At 37.0% G+C, this 16,960-nt stretch overlaps 1 protein-coding gene across 4 annotated transcripts in view; it reads right to left on the minus strand.

The window, feature by feature from the left end:
• The window catches only part of VPS8 (VPS8 subunit of CORVET complex), a 249,364-nt gene that overhangs the window by 142,600 nt on the left and 89,804 nt on the right, over positions 1-16,960 (minus strand). For all 4 annotated transcript variants that reach the window (XM_041731695.1, XM_041731696.1, XM_041731694.1 and 1 more), the window contains 3 exons: positions 14,854-15,076; positions 11,035-11,124; positions 7,983-8,034 (listed from right to left, as the gene is read on the minus strand). In XM_041731695.1, coding sequence (XP_041587629.1) covers positions 7,983-8,034; positions 11,035-11,124; positions 14,854-15,076 — 365 coding nt within the window. The remainder of the gene's footprint in view (positions 1-7,982; positions 8,035-11,034; positions 11,125-14,853; positions 15,077-16,960) is intronic.

Below are 16,960 nucleotides of genomic sequence, written 5' to 3' on the forward strand. Positions count from 1 at the left end.
GCTTCCAGATCCATAAAATATCCCATTGATAAGGCAGAAAAAGGGGTTTTGTCTTGTTTTGTGTTTTTCTTTTTTTGGAAACTGCACTTTAAATTCTGCTATAGCATAGGAGCCCAGGACATGTATCCTCATTTGCCTGCCTGATTCTATAGTGGTGTCACTTTTATGTTGTGTTCTTGGCGCTGGAACTGCTATCCTTTACAGTTCTGTTTCCCAAGCTCTGTTCAAGTTAAACTCATGTAAACTCTGGCTAGGAATAGCACCCATGTGCTGCATAAGTTTCTATTTGGATACCAATCCACAGGCCTCAGGAAATCGTCTGCCATGTATCAATAATAATTAGTGGCAATGATGTCATTCTGAAAAGCTACAATACTTATACAGTAAATTTTACAATTCTTTGGGGAAAAAATTATAAGAAAAGTAAAATTTTTTGTTTTACCTTCACTTACTAATTTCTATGATGTTCTTTCTTAGATCTGAATTTTTTTTTTTTAAGATTTATTTATTCATGAGAGACACACAGAGAGAGAGACAGAGACACAGGCAGAGGGAGAAGCAGGCTCCATGCAGGGAACCTGACATGGGACTCGATCCTGGGTCCCCAGGATCACACCCTGGGCTGAAGGCGGCGCTAAACCACTGAGCCACCGGGGCTGCCCTGGATCTGAATTTCTTACCTATATTATTTTCTTTCTCTCTAAAGAACTTTTTTTTTTTTTTTTTTTAACATTTCTTGCAAGACAGGTTTATTGGCAACAAATTTCCTGCATGTTGGTGTCTAATAAAGCCTATTTTTCCTTCACTTTCAAAGGATAATCTTACAGGGTACAAAATTATATGTTGATGGGGTTTTTTTTCTCTAAACACTTTATTTATTTATTTTTTTTTTAGCATATTTATTTATTTATTTTTTTTTAATTTTTTTATTTATTTATGATAGGCACACAGTGAGAGAGAGAGAGAGAGAGGCAGAGACACAGGCAGAGGGAGAAGCAGGCTCCATGCACCGGGAGCCCGATGTGGGATTCGATCCCGGGTCTCCAGGATCGCGCCCTGGGCCAAAGGCAGGCGCCAAACCGCTGCGCCACCCAGGGATCCCCTTCTCTAAACACTTTAAATATTTGTTCCCAACACTTTAAATATTTACTTTACTCTCTTCTTTCTTGCATGGTTTCTAAGAAGTTGAATGTAATTCTCATTTTTGCTCCCTGACAGGTAAGGCTCTTTTACCCTCTGCCCTCTTTCAGAATCTTTGTCTTTTCTGCAGTTTAAGGCAGCCCAGGTGGGTCAGCAGTTTAGCTCAGCCTTCAGCCTGGGGCCTGATCCTGGGGACCCGGGATAGAGTCCCACGTCAGGCTCCCTGCATGGACCCTGGTTCTCCCTCTGCCTGTATCTCTACCTCTACCTCTCTCTCTCTCTCATGAATAAATAAATAAATAAAATCTTAAAAAGAAAAAGAATCTTTTCTGCATTTAAGGTGTGGGTTTTTTGTGAGTTTTGTTTTTGGTTTTTGCCGTTTATCCTGCTTGGTGTTCTCCGAACTTCCTGGCTTGTGGTCTGGTGTCTGACATTAATTTGGGAAAATCCTCAGTTATTATTGCTTCAAATACTGCCTTTGTTTCTTTCTTCCTTTTCCCTCTGATATTCCCATTATGTGTATGTTACACCTTTTGTAGTTGTTCCACAGTTTCCACAGAATACTTAGATGTTCTGTTCTGCTTTTTTTCAGTCTTTCTCTTGGCTTTTCATTTTTGAACTTTGTTATGTCCTCAAGCTGAGAAGTTCTTTCCTCAGCTATGTCCAGTCTATTAATGACCCACACCATCAAAGGTATTCTTCATTTCTGTGAGCTTTATGGCATTTTAATGTTACTTAGTCCTATCCTCCTTTCCCCAACTTTACTATAGCTCTGAAAACCAACAGCCTGGTACAAAGCAGCAAACTAGTGACCACCTGAGGGGACAAAATGGGCTTGGAGCTCCCCCAAAGCTTCATCCCCAGAGAAGCACAACTATGTGACCTATTTGGCAGCTCACTTAAAAGCTCCACTCTCAAGGTTTGTCTTTTTTTGTCCCAACTCAGAGCTTACTCAGTGCAAATACCACTATCAACACTTCCACCCCCATCACCCGGGTATCTCTCAAAAACAATCAGTGCAACTGTTTAATTTTACTGGTGCCAGAGGTTGTACTAAAAGAATGAAATAACAAACTCAACAAAAAACTTAAAAGGAGAAACTGGAGAATGGGAGTCTTCAGGGGGCTTTCAAAAGTTCCAACATATTTCCACAACTCTAGAAAGACATGTGCACATACAGGGTTGTGACATATCGAGGAAAGACCTGGAAAAGCCCTAATCTACTCATGGCTGACTCTGAGGCTCTGCATACACAGGAAGTAAAGGTTAAGGCAGAATTATAAGCTGCATGCTGAAGCAATGAAAGTTCCAAAATAAGATGAAGCAAACTTGAAGACTTAAAGTAAGACAAAAACAATTCAACAGTAATACTTGGGGACTTTACTAATCTACTTTCCATAATGGATAGATCAATTAGCAGAAGATGAATAGTAAATAGAAATCTTAAACAAAATTATAAGCCAACTAGACCTAACAGACACCTATAGAATATTCCATTCAATAACAAAACATATTCAACACATTATTTTCAAGTGCATATGGAACATTCTCCAGAACAGATCCTACATTAGGCTATAAAGTAAGTCTTGGGGAGCCTGGATGGTTTACTTAAGCATCCAACTCTTGATTTCAGCTCAGGTCTTGATCTCCGAGTCATCAGATCAAGCCCCACATCCAGCTCTGTGCTCAGCATGGAATCTGCTTGAGATTCTCTCTCTCTCCCTCTGCCCCTACCCCAGCTTCCTCCCTCTCCCTCCCTCTCAAAATAATAAATAAATTAAGTCAGTCTCAATGAATTTAAAACAATAGAAATCATACAAAGTATGTTCTATGGCACAATGAAATAAGATGAGAAATCAGTATCAGAAGGAAATGTGAGAAAATCACAGACATGCTGAAATTAACATCCTTAAAAAAAATCACAAGGAAAATTAACAATTACTTTGAGATGAAGGAAAATAAAAACACAACATACCAAAATTTATGGAATGCAGCTAATACATTACTAAGAAGAATATTTACAGATAAAACACACCTATTTTAAAAAAGAAAGATTTCAAATCAATAACCTAAAATTCTACTTCAAAAAGCTAAAACAAGGGATCCCTGGGTGGCGCAGCGGTTTAGCGCCTGCCTTTGGCCCAGGGCACGATCCTGGAGACCCAGGATTGAATCCCACGTTGGGCTCCCGGTGCTTGGAGCCTGCTTCTCCCTCTGTGTCTCTGCCTCTCTCTCTCTCTCTGTGTGACTATCATAAATAAATAAAAATTAAAAAAAAAAATTCCAAAAAGCTAAGACAAAAAAAAAACAAAAAAAAAAAAAAAAAGGAAAGGGCAAATCAAACCCAATTAGTAAGATAAAGGAAGTAAATATTAAAGATTAATGCTAAAATAAATGAAAGGTGAAAGGGAAATAAAAAATATCAGTAAAATCAAAATTGGTTCTCTGGAGACCAACAAAATTGACAAACCTTTAGTTAGACAGACCAAGAAGAGAGAAGGCTCAAATTACTCAAATCAGTAATAAAAGAAGAGATATCACTACTGACCTTATAAAAATAAAAGGAATTACAAAAGAATGCCTTAAGCACTATATGCCAACAAATTAGATAACACAGATGAAATGGATAAATTCCTAGAAACACACAAACTGCAAACACTGACTCAAAATGAAATAGATAATCTGAATAGACTACAACAAGCAAAAAGACTGAACTTAAAACTTCCAACCGAGAATATCCCAGGCTCACATGTCTTCACTAATGAATTCTACCAAACACTTTTTTTTGAAGATTTATTTATTTTAGAGAGTGCATGAAAGAGGGGTAGGGAGCAGAGGGAGAGAGAAACACAAGCAGACTCCATGCTGAGCAAGGATGCTCACCCAGGGTTCAATCCCATTACACTAAGATCACAACCTGAGCTGAAACCAAGAGTCAGACACTTAACCAACTGTGCAACCCAGGCACCCTAAAAAGATTTATTTTTATTTTTTATTTTTTTATTTTTACTTATTTATGATAGTCACAGAGAGAGAGAGAGAGAGAGAGAGAGAGAGAGAGAGGCAGAGACACAGGCAGAGGGAGAAGCAGGCTCCATGCACCGGGAGCCCGACATGGGATTCGATCCCGGGTCTCCAGGATCATGCCCTGGCCAAAGGCAGGCGCCAAACCGCTGCGCCACCCAGGGATCCCCAAAGATTTATTTTTAGAGAGGGGTGGGGAGGGAGAGAGAGAGAGAGAGAGAGAGCATGAGTGGGGTGAGGGGCTGAGAGAAAGGGAGAAGAGAGAGAATTTCCAGTAGACCCCACTGAGCATGAAGCCCAACCTGGGGCTCCATCCTATAACTCTGAGATTACGACCTGAACCAAAACTCAGAGTTAGATGCCCAACTGACTAAGCTACCCAGACACCCCTGAATTCTACCAAACATTTAAGAATACCAATCCCTCATAAGCTCTTCCAAAGATCACAAGAGAGAACACTTCCCAACCCATTCCATGATGCAAGTATACCAAGATATCAAATATACTTGATACCAGGAAAAAGACATAAAAAGAATATAAAACTAAAGAATATCCTTTATAAATACAGACACAAAAAACCTCAAAAAAAAAAAAATAGCAAACTGAATCCAGCAGCATCTATAAAAGATGAATACACCAAGACCAAGGGGAATTTATCCCAACAATGTAAGATTGGCTTAACATATAAAAATCAACCAAATCTTATAGATCATGTAAAGGACAAACCCCACAAGATTATCTTAATATATGCAGAAAAAAACATTTGATAAAATCTAATTCTTTCATATTAAAAACACTCAACAACTAGGAATAGAAGGAAACTTCTTCAAACTGATAAGTTTGAAAAACCCAGTTTACATAATATTTAATAAAGATCATAAACATAAAGATTGAATGTTTTCCCCCTTAGATCAGGAAAAAGATAAGGATGACCACTCTTGTCATTCCATTCAACATTGTACTGGAGGTTCTAGCCAGGCCAATTGAGGGGGGAAAAAAAGAAATAGAAGGCATTTAAATTAGAAAGAAGAAATAAAACTATCTCTATTTACACATAACATGATCTTACATATATAGAAAATTCTACAGAATACATTTAAAAAATCAGAATAAATGAATTTTATTTAGCAAAATGTAGCAAAGATGTAGGATACAAGATCAATATACAAAATCAATTTCATTTCCATACACTCAAAAAGAACATTCCAAAAGTAGAAATTAAAAAACCAATTCCATTTATAGTAGCACCAAAATTAGTAAAATAGGAATAGATTTAACAAAAGAGATATATGATTTATAAATGAAAAACTGCAAAACATTTTGAAAGAAATTAAATAAGACCTAAATAAATGTGGGGTTTGTCCTATGTTCATGGATTGGAAGACTTAATGATGTTAAGACAGCAATAATCCCCAAACTGATCTATAGATTCAAAGCATCCTTATAAAAATCTCAGGAGCTTTTTTGCAGAAATTGGGGAAACCAAACTGACTTTAAAAGACCAAAATAAATGGAGAAACATATTATATTCATACATTAGAAGACTAAACACTGTTAGGGTGGCAATCTCTCCCAAATTAATCTAGTCAATGCACTTTCACACAAAATTCTAATGTTTTTTAAAAGAAACCAATGAGTCGATTTTAATGTTTATATGTAAAGACAAAGGACCTAGATTAGTCACAATTTTGAGAAAGAAAAAGTTGGAAGATTTAAGTATCTGATTTCAAGACTTAGTATAAAGCTACAATAGTCAAGACAGTATATCACTGGTGCAAGTACACAGATATTGATCAATGGAACGTTAACAAAGAGCACAGAAAGAAACTCATATGCTCAATTTATTTTTGACAAAAATCAATTTTTGTCAGTATTTTTAACAAAAAAAGTGTCAGGGTAATTCAATGGAAACAAGGTATCTTTTCAAAAAATGGTAAAGGAACTGATAGCTTAATGAGGAAAAAAAAATCCTTAACTTTACCTTGCATCACATAGGCAAATTAACTCAAAATGGATTACACACCTAAAAATAAGTGCTAGGACATTAAATTTACAGAAAAAAATATGTAGGAGGAAAGCTTTATGACATTGAATCGGACAAAAATTTCTTAAACACCAAATCTAAAACTACAAAAGAAAAAATGAATAAAATGAACTTAATGAAGATTAAAAACTGTTGTTCTATGAAAAACATGGTTAAGAAAACAAAAAGCTAAGCAACAGACTGGCAGAAAAGTCTGCAAAACATATCTTGAGAAAAGGTTTGTACCCAGACTAATAAAGAATTCACCGGCTCTGGTGGGGATTCATTCACTTGGAACTTTTACAACCCACTAATATGAAGTCCAGGATGCCTCCTCCCTAACCTCAAAAAAGTGCTAAAGATTTAATCGATTAGGGCAGCCCTGGTGGTGCAGCTGTTTAGCACCGCCTGCAGCCCGGGGCATGATCCTGGAGACCCGGGATTGAGTCCCACATTGGGCTCCCTGCATGGAGCCTGCTTCTCCCTCTGCCTGTGTCTCTGCCTCTCTCTTGCTCTGTGTCTCTCATGAATAAATAAAAAATAAAATCTTTTTAAAAAAAAGATTTAATCGATTAAAAAAATACACGTGTGTGGTGTGTGGTGTGTGTGTGTATGGGCAAGAGCACATGCAAAGATGTTCAACATCACTGACCATTGTAAAAACAAAAACTAAAATCACAATGAGATACCATTATACACCCACTAAAATGGTTGAAATATTTCAAAGATTTATAGTCCAACAGTACCAAGTGCTTGCAAGGATATGGAGCAACCAGAACTCTCATATATTGCTGATAAAAATGCAAAATGTTACCTCATTTTGAAAAACCAAGTATCAATACCTTAGAAGGCAGAACATATTTACCATATAATCTATCCATTGATAAAGGCAATATAAAGGATACCTGTCGTAATAAAACTGTTTTGAATCTTGACTTTATCAATGTGAATATCCAATTGTGATATTGTGCTTTAGTTTTGTGAGATGTTATCATTGGGGGAAACTAGGTAAAGAATATACCCGATCTCATGTGTCATTTCTTACAACTGCATGTGACTCTATAATTTCCTCCTAAGCAAAAGTTTAATAGAAACAAAACTTGTGGGACACCTGGGTGGCTCAGGAGTTGAGCATCTGTCTTTTGCTCAGGGGTTGATTCTGGATTCCCGGGATAGAGTCCCGCATCAGGCTCCTTGCAAGAAACCTGCTTCTCTTCCCTCCACTTGTGTCTCTGCCTCTCTTTCTGTGTCTCTCATGAATAAATAAATAAAATCTTAAAAAAAAAAAAAAAGAAACAAAACTTGTTCACAAATGTTGCAGCAGCATTACTTAGAATAGCTCCAAACTGGAAGCAACTCAAATGTTCATCATCTGGTGAATAAACAATTGACAGTACATTCAACCTAAGAAATACCCCTCAGAAGTAAAAGGGAACAAAATATTAGATTATGCAACAACATGGACGCATCTCAAAAGCATTACGCTAAGTGAAAGAAATAAAACACCAAAGATTACCTACTGTATAAGTCCATTTACATGACATATAGAGATGGAAAGTAGCGCAGTGATTGCCTGGTTGTCAGCCTGGAGGGGAAACTCAAGTACAAAGGGGCAGGGACAAACTTTAGTGTGAAGCAACTTTAGCTCCTTTTTAGTTTGATTATAGTGGCGGTTATATGATTATATACAATTATCAAAATTCATACTATACAAATAAAATTGGTTAATTTTATGAAATTTAAATATCTCAAAATACAAAAAGGAGGAAAAAATTAAGACTTAGAAAATTAATACCTGTTAGTGTCCTTCCTGCATTCAGAGGAGGAGCAATGACTCTGAAAAGTTTCTGCATTAAATTAAAAAGAAAACAATCACCATCATTTTTAAGAAGGAATTATATTTTCAAAAACATAATCAAGAATCTTATGCTATTAATCACCTTTCCCTGACTAAGGTATTTGCTACTGAGATTAAATATAAAAACTTTTAATGTAAAACAAAAAACAAAAAACAAACTTTTAATGTGGCCATGAACTATTATCAAAGGATCACTGGGAATTGCCATATTCCTCAAAGAAACTATTTAATAAATACCAGCTAGATGAAGGTCTTTGTTGAGATTATAATTTCTGATATAAAATAAACTTAGGTTGTTCAAAATGTTTTGTGTTTAAAAAAAAAAGTAACAAAGTGAAGGGATTAATAGCCTACCAAAGATTACTTTAAACTGAAAACATCTGAACAACAGTAGACACAAAAGGAAACATGTAAATTTAAGCACAGCCTCTGAAAGCACAAGAAGATTCATGACAAAAAACTACATGGGCCTTCCTCAAAGGGAGTTACCTGTTTGGGAGAGGACATACCCTTAGCACTAGGAAGGGCAAACTGAACTGTTCATTAGCATCAAAAAGCCAAAAAAAACTAATCCATCTTTTCTTTCCCAGGGAAGCCCTAAATCCCTCCCTCCTCACTACCCAACATTTTGTTAAACTAGTATATAAACCTTTAGTTCTGGCTATCTCAATAAAGCACTCTTTACTATGTGTTCCTAGTACAGCAGTGAATAAACCTTTTCTCCTGTTATTCTGTCTTTTGTCAGTTAATTTGCAGTCCTCCCCTACCACTCTGGGCCTAAATTGCTAGAAGTAAAGTTGTCCCTCCCAAAACAAGGCTATACCTTTACCTTAGAAGGAGCCAAAGCTAGAACAATGGAAAGATTTCAGAGACTGTGGTAGTCATCTCAAACATGATGACACTGTCATTCTAGAAAACCTAGAAAATCTCAAAGGCAGGACACCTTTGATTTAGACCTCTTTAAGTATGAAAATAACTAAACTTTAAACTCTGACAAGTGATTTCCTTGTGGGCAGAAAATTATACAAGAGGAATCACAGAGTACACCTAACCTCCCACTGCTAAACTCTCCAAATGACTATTTAATAACAAATACCAAGCTCTTTTTGAAAACCATTAAACTTGAAAACTTAACACAAAACAAGTCAACCTTAATAGCCCAGCAGTCCATCTGAGATGTATATATAGGTATAAATGCAAACCAGACTTTGAGGAATGAAACACACACACAAAACTAAAACTTAAAAAGCAGTAATAACAAAAACCCAGCAATCATTTTTATCACCTTAGAATGTATTGAATCAGCATCTGTTTCTAAGGATAATGTTGAGACAAACTAGAAATTGTAGAGGCTGCTTTTAGGCTTGAGCAATGGAAACCTGATCGAGGTAAGAGGCCCCACAGCTACTACAGAGCTGAATGCAAACAGGCAATGCAAACAGGCTCGTTAAGCAGGTCACCTCACTTACAGCCACAGGCCCTAACTGACCAATTACAGTCACAATCACTAACATTACCAAAAAAGAGAAAATTTCATATTCTCCATACCCCCTCACTCTACCCTAAAACTGTGGCCCCTTACCACCACCTCGTCAGTCTCTCCTTGCAGTCCTGCCCGCCACTCCCTTGCAGTGTATTAATAAAATTTTAACCCTTTTGTTCTGCCTTGGGTGAAGTCTTTCACCACCACCACTACCAGCCCCCATCCAAGCAGAGCTTGTCACATTTGGTGGATCCTCCATCTGATCAGGAGACCCCCACAATTGGGATACCTCACATTTGCTGGTCCATATCGGGACCCTCTCAGGGCACTCCCCAGATTCTCTGGGAATTTCTTGGGACTTTTCTCTCAGTGGACCAACAGGTGGGGGCATCCCACAGAAACTGCATTAATTCTACCTAACTGTGGTTTAGTAGTGAGACAAAACTTTTTTGCGTGCAGGGAAAGCCTGTACCTCTTCCCAGGAAAGTACTAGACTTTGGTAGGGAAGCAGCTGAGAAGTGCTCAAGTGTACAGAATACTCACTCACTAGACACACAATCAGGGTCAAAACCAGAGGAAGAGGGCTGTGGCACTCATTCTGGAAACTGACCAAGAAAAGAGAAGTACAACCAAAACTGGAGGAGTTTTGAATTAGAGTGGTAACTCACCTACCAAGTGTGTTTAAGGAAGGCTAAAATTTCACAAGAAAACTGCTGACTTAATAATACTGAAGCTAGTTTTGGATGGCCATTAAATATGCAAAAAAGAAAAAAAAAAAGTTGCTTGGATGCCTTCTGCATCATTCTTCTAATGATGCTTCTCATTAGAGCCAGGTAATTAGTCACTAAAACAATGGGCTGACAGGGTATTACACATATCCACAATCCATGATTTACAATTCTGCCCTCAATTTAAGGCAAATAACAAGATGGATATATGGCATTTGGTTCCTTTTAAAATAAGCCCAAATCCTTTTTAGTGGTAGGGAGAGTGTAAGAAGAATAAATTATAATGCATGCTGTAAATGCTAAACAGGGAAAAGCAACCAATCAGCAATTAACAAATAATATCTCCCATCGTTATCAGGACCTTCCCCCAGCACAATGTATCTAACAAGAGTACACAGTACTCAATAGTACATTTACTACACGTAATAAGTATATAAATAAATTTCTTATACCTTTTGGAAAACCTACTATATATCAAAAATCTTAAATTTAAAATAAAAAACAAACAAACGCTAATAGGGAAGCATTACTTTTAATTTTATCTATTTGTTCCTTGGGATTAAACAACTACTTATGCAGATAAAAAAGCAAGCAATGGCATAAGGTATGAAATTAAATTAAAGGCTACCTAAGTTCCAAATTAACTAAAATGCAAGTCTAATAATAAATCTACAAGAAATTAAACAACTGGATGAAAACAATTCAAAGCAAATGGAGAATAGGAAAAAGCCATTAATAGACAATATTAAATATGTGTCCAAGTTAGGATGTATCTTACCTCCATTGGACTAATAAATTCATTCATGCCTCTGTTGTAGACATAGATCATGGCATCATACAGACGATTTTCCCAACACATGAGAACTACCTGTAAAAAGGAGCTTTAATAGTGGAGAAGATCCTGAATATTTTTCCCTATTTTTTTCTTAGTGCTTCTCTGAAAAAAACCGAAGTACAATTGACCTTTGAGCAATATGGAGGTTAGGGGGGCTGACCCCTCCCCACCTCTGCACAGTCAAAAATCTATATATAACTTTTGACTCCCCCAAAACTCAGCTACAACTACTAACAGCCTACGGTTGACCGGCAGTCTTGCTAATGACACCTATTTCATACGTTATATGTATTATAATCTGCATTCTTACTACAAAGAAGGACAGAGAAAAAAATATTAAGAAAACTGTAAGGAAGAGGAAATACATTTACAGTACTGTGCTGTATTAATTGAAAGAAGTCCACACATAAACAGACTTGTGTGGTTCAAAATCATGTTGTTCAAGGGTCAACAGTACTCAAACACAATGCCAGGGTAAGAGCTGTTGCAGGTTCAATACAAAAGTACAAGGCTATTACACTTTTAATTGTACAATAGCTACTTTTAAACATCCCAATATCTATTTTTTCTCTCTCCTCCCCCCTTCTATATTCATTTTACCCTTGGTCAATAGCTCTACAAATTACTTACTGAACAGCTATATTTAGGCCCACTCCTAGAATCAGACAAACCCAGACTTAGTCTCTACCCTTACAGAACTACTGTTCATCTTGGACACTAATCAAAAAAAGGGAAGGACACAAAACAGTGTGAGCTACAATAGGGAGGATACTCAATTACACATTTAATTCACTTACAGATGTGCCATGTCATAAAGGAACCTGACTTGGTGTACAGAGTATACAGAAGGTCACCCCTGAGTAAGCAATATTTAAGCGAGGGCCTAAAGAATTCACATATACGAGCCTAAAGCAGAGATGGAATCTAGAGACTATGCAGGCTGAAGCAGTACAGATGAAGGTCTTAACGTAGAAGCCTGAAGTGTTTAAAGATGGAGAGAAACTGATTTGAGAAAATATTGAGAAGAGGAACAGTAATGACTTGCAGTGTAGACTACTCTATATTCTCCTATGAGAGCTATATTATACTACAGAGTGACAAGGAAAGAGGGCTGAAGTAGAAGAGCAGAGGGTGGCAAAGGAAATTAAGGAGGAGCTAGAGAATTAAGAGGAAAAACAGAGATGAGATGTCATAGACTAAGGCATGTTCTGGGCCCTCTTCTCTTCTCTCACTACCCTCTCTCAGCCAGTGCTGTGATCATACATCTCTCTATACTGGTGACTAACAAACACACTTAAACCTTCAATGGCAATGTCCCCTCTGACCAATATATCCAACCACTTACTTGATATCCATACTTGAATGTCTAGTAGCTATCTCAAAATTAAATGGCAAAACAGAACTCCTATTTTGTCTCTCAAACTTAGACCCACCCAGGCTTCTAATCTTCTTAGAGGAATCTCCATCCCACTTTATCTCAAGCCAAAAAACTAAATGTCATCCTTAAATTTTCTCTTTCCCACACTTCCACATTTTTGCATCCAATTCATCAGCAAATCAATTCCACTGCCAAAATAATATCCAAAGTCAGGCCCTCTCTCTCCATCACACTGCGACCATCTCCAGTCAGGACACTGCGACCATCTCCAGTCAGGACCATCTCCTCCTTACTCCTTCTGTAGTTGGCTCCTACTTTCAATCTGTCATCCCTAAAGTAAACCAGAGTCATCTTCCTTAAAATGATTTCCCAGAGCACACAGAATAAAACGGAAATATCTGTATCCTGCCCTGAAAAAACCACCTCTCTCTCAACCAAGCCCCCAGCCTGTTTGCCTTTTATCAGTAACTTTAACATCCAAGGCATTATAATTATTATTATTATATTTCATTTGCTGTTGCTTTTACCTGGAACAATCTTCGCCAAGATCTCTGCATTACTGATTCCTTCTTGTCACTGGGATCTCAGGCTTACTGTTACGTCCTCAGCAAGATTTCCTACAGTTAAGTAGTCTAAGGTAGCTTTACATGCTCTTTCTACCATACTATCTGACTATTAACGTAACATTTATATTTTTATACTTTTAGGGGGATCCCTGGGTGGCGCAGCGGTTTGGCGCCTGCCTTTGGCCCAGGGCGCGATCCTGGAGACCCAGGATCGAATCCCACATCAGGCTCCCGGTGCATGGAGCCTGCTTCTCCCTCCGCCTGTGTCTCTGCCTCTCTCTCTCTCTCTCTCTGTGACTATCATAAATAAATAAATAATAAATAAAAAATAAAATGTTTATATTTTTATACTTTTAGTTTATCTGTTTCCTGTCAAATTTTTTGGCTTAAAGGTAAGCCTCTGAGAAGATAAGCATTGTGCACTAGGGTCACTGAAGCATCCTCAGAGCCTGACAATCAATACTTCCTTGAATTAACAAACAAATGCTATTGACAGTAAAATGTGAAAAATATGACTTGATACAGTAGACATGGAGGGCATTACTGGCTTCACTGAAAATAAGGCTGAAGAGTTATTAGGATGTGGGAAAAATGCAAGTACAATCTAGACAATGCTTTTAAGACATCCAGCTGTGACTGAGAAGAGTGACATATGACAGTAACCTACAAGGAAGAAGGCTTAATATGAAGAGAAGAGAAACTGAAAAGAAGGTTTTTAAAATTATTTTAACATAAAAAAGACTAGAGCATATTTACATAGTTGGGGAAAGCTAAAAATACTGGGAAGACAAGAGATGAGAAATTTCTCTTATACTGGTGATAGGTAAATAAAACTAGATTGATAAACATGCTCTCAAATCACTAGAACTATAAAAGACTATGCCAAATTATCCATACAACAGAAAGGCATATATAAAAGAGGTTATGACTTTACTTTGCAAACTCACAGCCATTCATAAAGAGATTCCAGGAAGAAAAAAAATAACCATTTCTCCAAGCATTTCACTTCTATGTGATTTTGCACATTTTAAAAAACTACTTTTGGTCTAAGATCTTTTAAGTCACCAATATTTTAGCTCAACAGGACTTACATAATTAGCATCTTTGTACCTTTCCACCTTTGTAGGAGTAGCATGCTCATTACTAGGACTAATATGAAACTCAAGAGTTGAGAGTCAAATGTCTAAGCCCAAAGTACATACTGCTCCGCAATTAAAGATGAAAAATTTATTGTGGAGACCTCAGATATACGGGAGATATATTTACAAACAATGGGATGGCTAATCATGCTAAGATCCTGTAATTTGCTTCCTATACTATGTTCTCCATTACAAAACTCAATGCATAAAAGTTATCAACTCTAGGCATATAAAGTAGCTTTTTGAAAAACGGCCTTATATTCTTAGAAGTTAAAATATTAACTAAGTTATAATATAACTTAGAAGTTAAAATATTCTACTATTCATGTGAAAGGACACAGAGTTGAAATTTACTTGGAGGATGAAAACTGTACGAGTAAAGAATGAGCAGTCAGTAAGCATCTACTGAGCAACTACCATATGTAAACTTTATGCTAAGTGCTGTGGGAGATGTCAAAGAAATAGAAGAGGCGAGTAGAAGTTCATAATCCAGTTTTCATTAAAGAACAGTCCTAAGAAATATATTGACAAGCATAAGTTTAAGAGACACCTTACCAAAAGTGCTCAGTAAATAAATGAAGTTGATGGAAGGCACAATGAGGCCCAAATGGTCAGGTAAGTATACTCAACAAAGGAATGATGTTTACTCTGTATATTAATAAATTTTCTATAAACTCACCTGCTGAATATCGAGGCTGGTGATATCCATATGTACAATTAGGGCTTCCACATTTTCCATCAACTTTTTATCTTGGAAATGAACAATCAAGTCTTTCATTACCTGGGGGGTCATCCCCACCAATTTATCACTTAAAATATATGGCTCAAGGCACTCCAAAAACACTCCTTTGGCCACTGAGTTCTCACTTAGTTTATCATACATCTGGCTAAATAAAAGATCCCTGTAATAGAAAGAAAAAATATACTTTTAGGAATATTCTGAGCATCCACTAAATTCAATCAGCTGCTACTTCTCTTTTTCCTATTTCAACTGTTTAAGAAAAACAGTAACAATACTTGCATAGAGCTTTACATTAGAAAAACATTTTATATATAGTATCTTAACGAATTCTCCCAATACTTTTACAACCAAGAAAAGTTGAATAAGTTATTTGCAGAGAATCACATAGCCAACGAGTGACAGAATCAGAATTTAAACTCTGCCTTCTGGGCAGATCAGGTGGCTCAGCGGTTTAGTGCCACCTTCAGCCCAGGGTGTGATCCTGGAGACCGGGGATCAAGTCCCACATCAGGCTTCCTGCATGGAGCCTGTTTCTCCCTCTGCCTGTGTCTCTGCCTCTCTCTCTCTCTCTCTCATGAATAAATAAATAAAATCTTTAAAATAAATAAATAAATAAATAAACTCAGCCTTCTAACCTAAATCCTATGTTGGGTCTATTATGGCACACTGCTTCTTAAAGACAATGGTGGTAATGTAGTGGGTAGTACAGTCAACATGATGAAGTAGAAAAAATAGAAAAGGGACTATTCCTAGGGACACCTAGCTGGCTCAGATAGTACAGCATTCGACTACTGATCTTGGGGTCATTCAGTTTGAGCCCCACATTCAGTGTTGAGATTACTTAAAAAAAAAAGACTATTCCTAATTTATCCTCTCCTTTTTCTTCTTTTTTTTCCCTCTCCTCTTTCTTGAGATCTAAATACTCCCAGCTGATCTAGAGTCAATATATTTCTTTATCTAGTTCTTACCTCTTGCTTCCCAAAGGGTTTAGGTGGTGATTATTGATGAAGAAAGAAAATGTTCACTATTTTTAAAAATATATCTGGAATCTATTTTACTGCAGAAATAATTTTTTAAATTAATCTAAATGCCACTACACTCAATAATTATGTTTTATTTCACATTTCTGCAAATAGTCCATAAATAGTTATACTCATCATAGCTATAATTCCAAATTCTGCTTTCATGTAACGCCATGCAAGAAACATCATTCTAAGATACTACCTACTCTTTAAATTTACCATTTTGTTTAACTCACAATGTTTCAACATGCTGAAACATCAGAATTTACTTAAGTATTCCTGTAGTGTTGGGTGTATCACTTTCTTCCAGTATTTTACTGTCATGAGTGATGCCACAATGAACATCTACATATAGAGTCTTTCCCTGGTGGGGGGACTTAATTCCTTAGTCATGGTGCTTTTAGAAATTTATCTTAAGTCAAAAAAATATGAATAATTCTGTGGCATTTGAAATCTTACCAAATCATCTTCAAAAAGTATCATAGCACCAATTTACATTGCCATCAGCAATGCAGAATTATACAGTTTCATCAAACAATTATGTGTGGTTTTTCTACTAGATAATTTAATAGGCATAAATCAGGGGCTTCTGGGGCTCAGTTAAGTGTCTGACTTTGGCTTAGGTCATCTCAGGGTCCTGGGATCAGGCTCCCTGCTCAGCGAGGAGCTTGCTTCTGCCTCTCCTTCGAAGCTTCCCCTGCTTGTGCTCTCTCATTATCTCTGTCAAATAAATATTTTTTTAAAGTATAAATTAAATAATATCGCTATTTTTAATTCTCTGAATGACTGGCAAAATGAAATGTTTTCCATGTTCTCATTCATACATTGTACTGCCTTGTTTAATGTAAAAACTGTGCTGGGGTGCCTGGGTGGCTCAGTCAGCTGAGTGTCCAACTCTTGAATTGGGCTCAGGTCATGGTCTCCTGGGTCATGAGATCTAGCCCCGATCCTCAAGGTTGGGACTCTGGGCTCAGCAGGAAGTCATCTTGAAGTTTCTCTCCCTCTGCCTCTCCCCCAACTCC

The sequence above is a fragment of the Vulpes lagopus genome, chromosome 17 (genome assembly GCF_018345385.1).
Source record: "Vulpes lagopus strain Blue_001 chromosome 17, ASM1834538v1, whole genome shotgun sequence".
Classification (NCBI taxonomy): Eukaryota; Metazoa; Chordata; class Mammalia; order Carnivora; family Canidae; genus Vulpes; species Vulpes lagopus.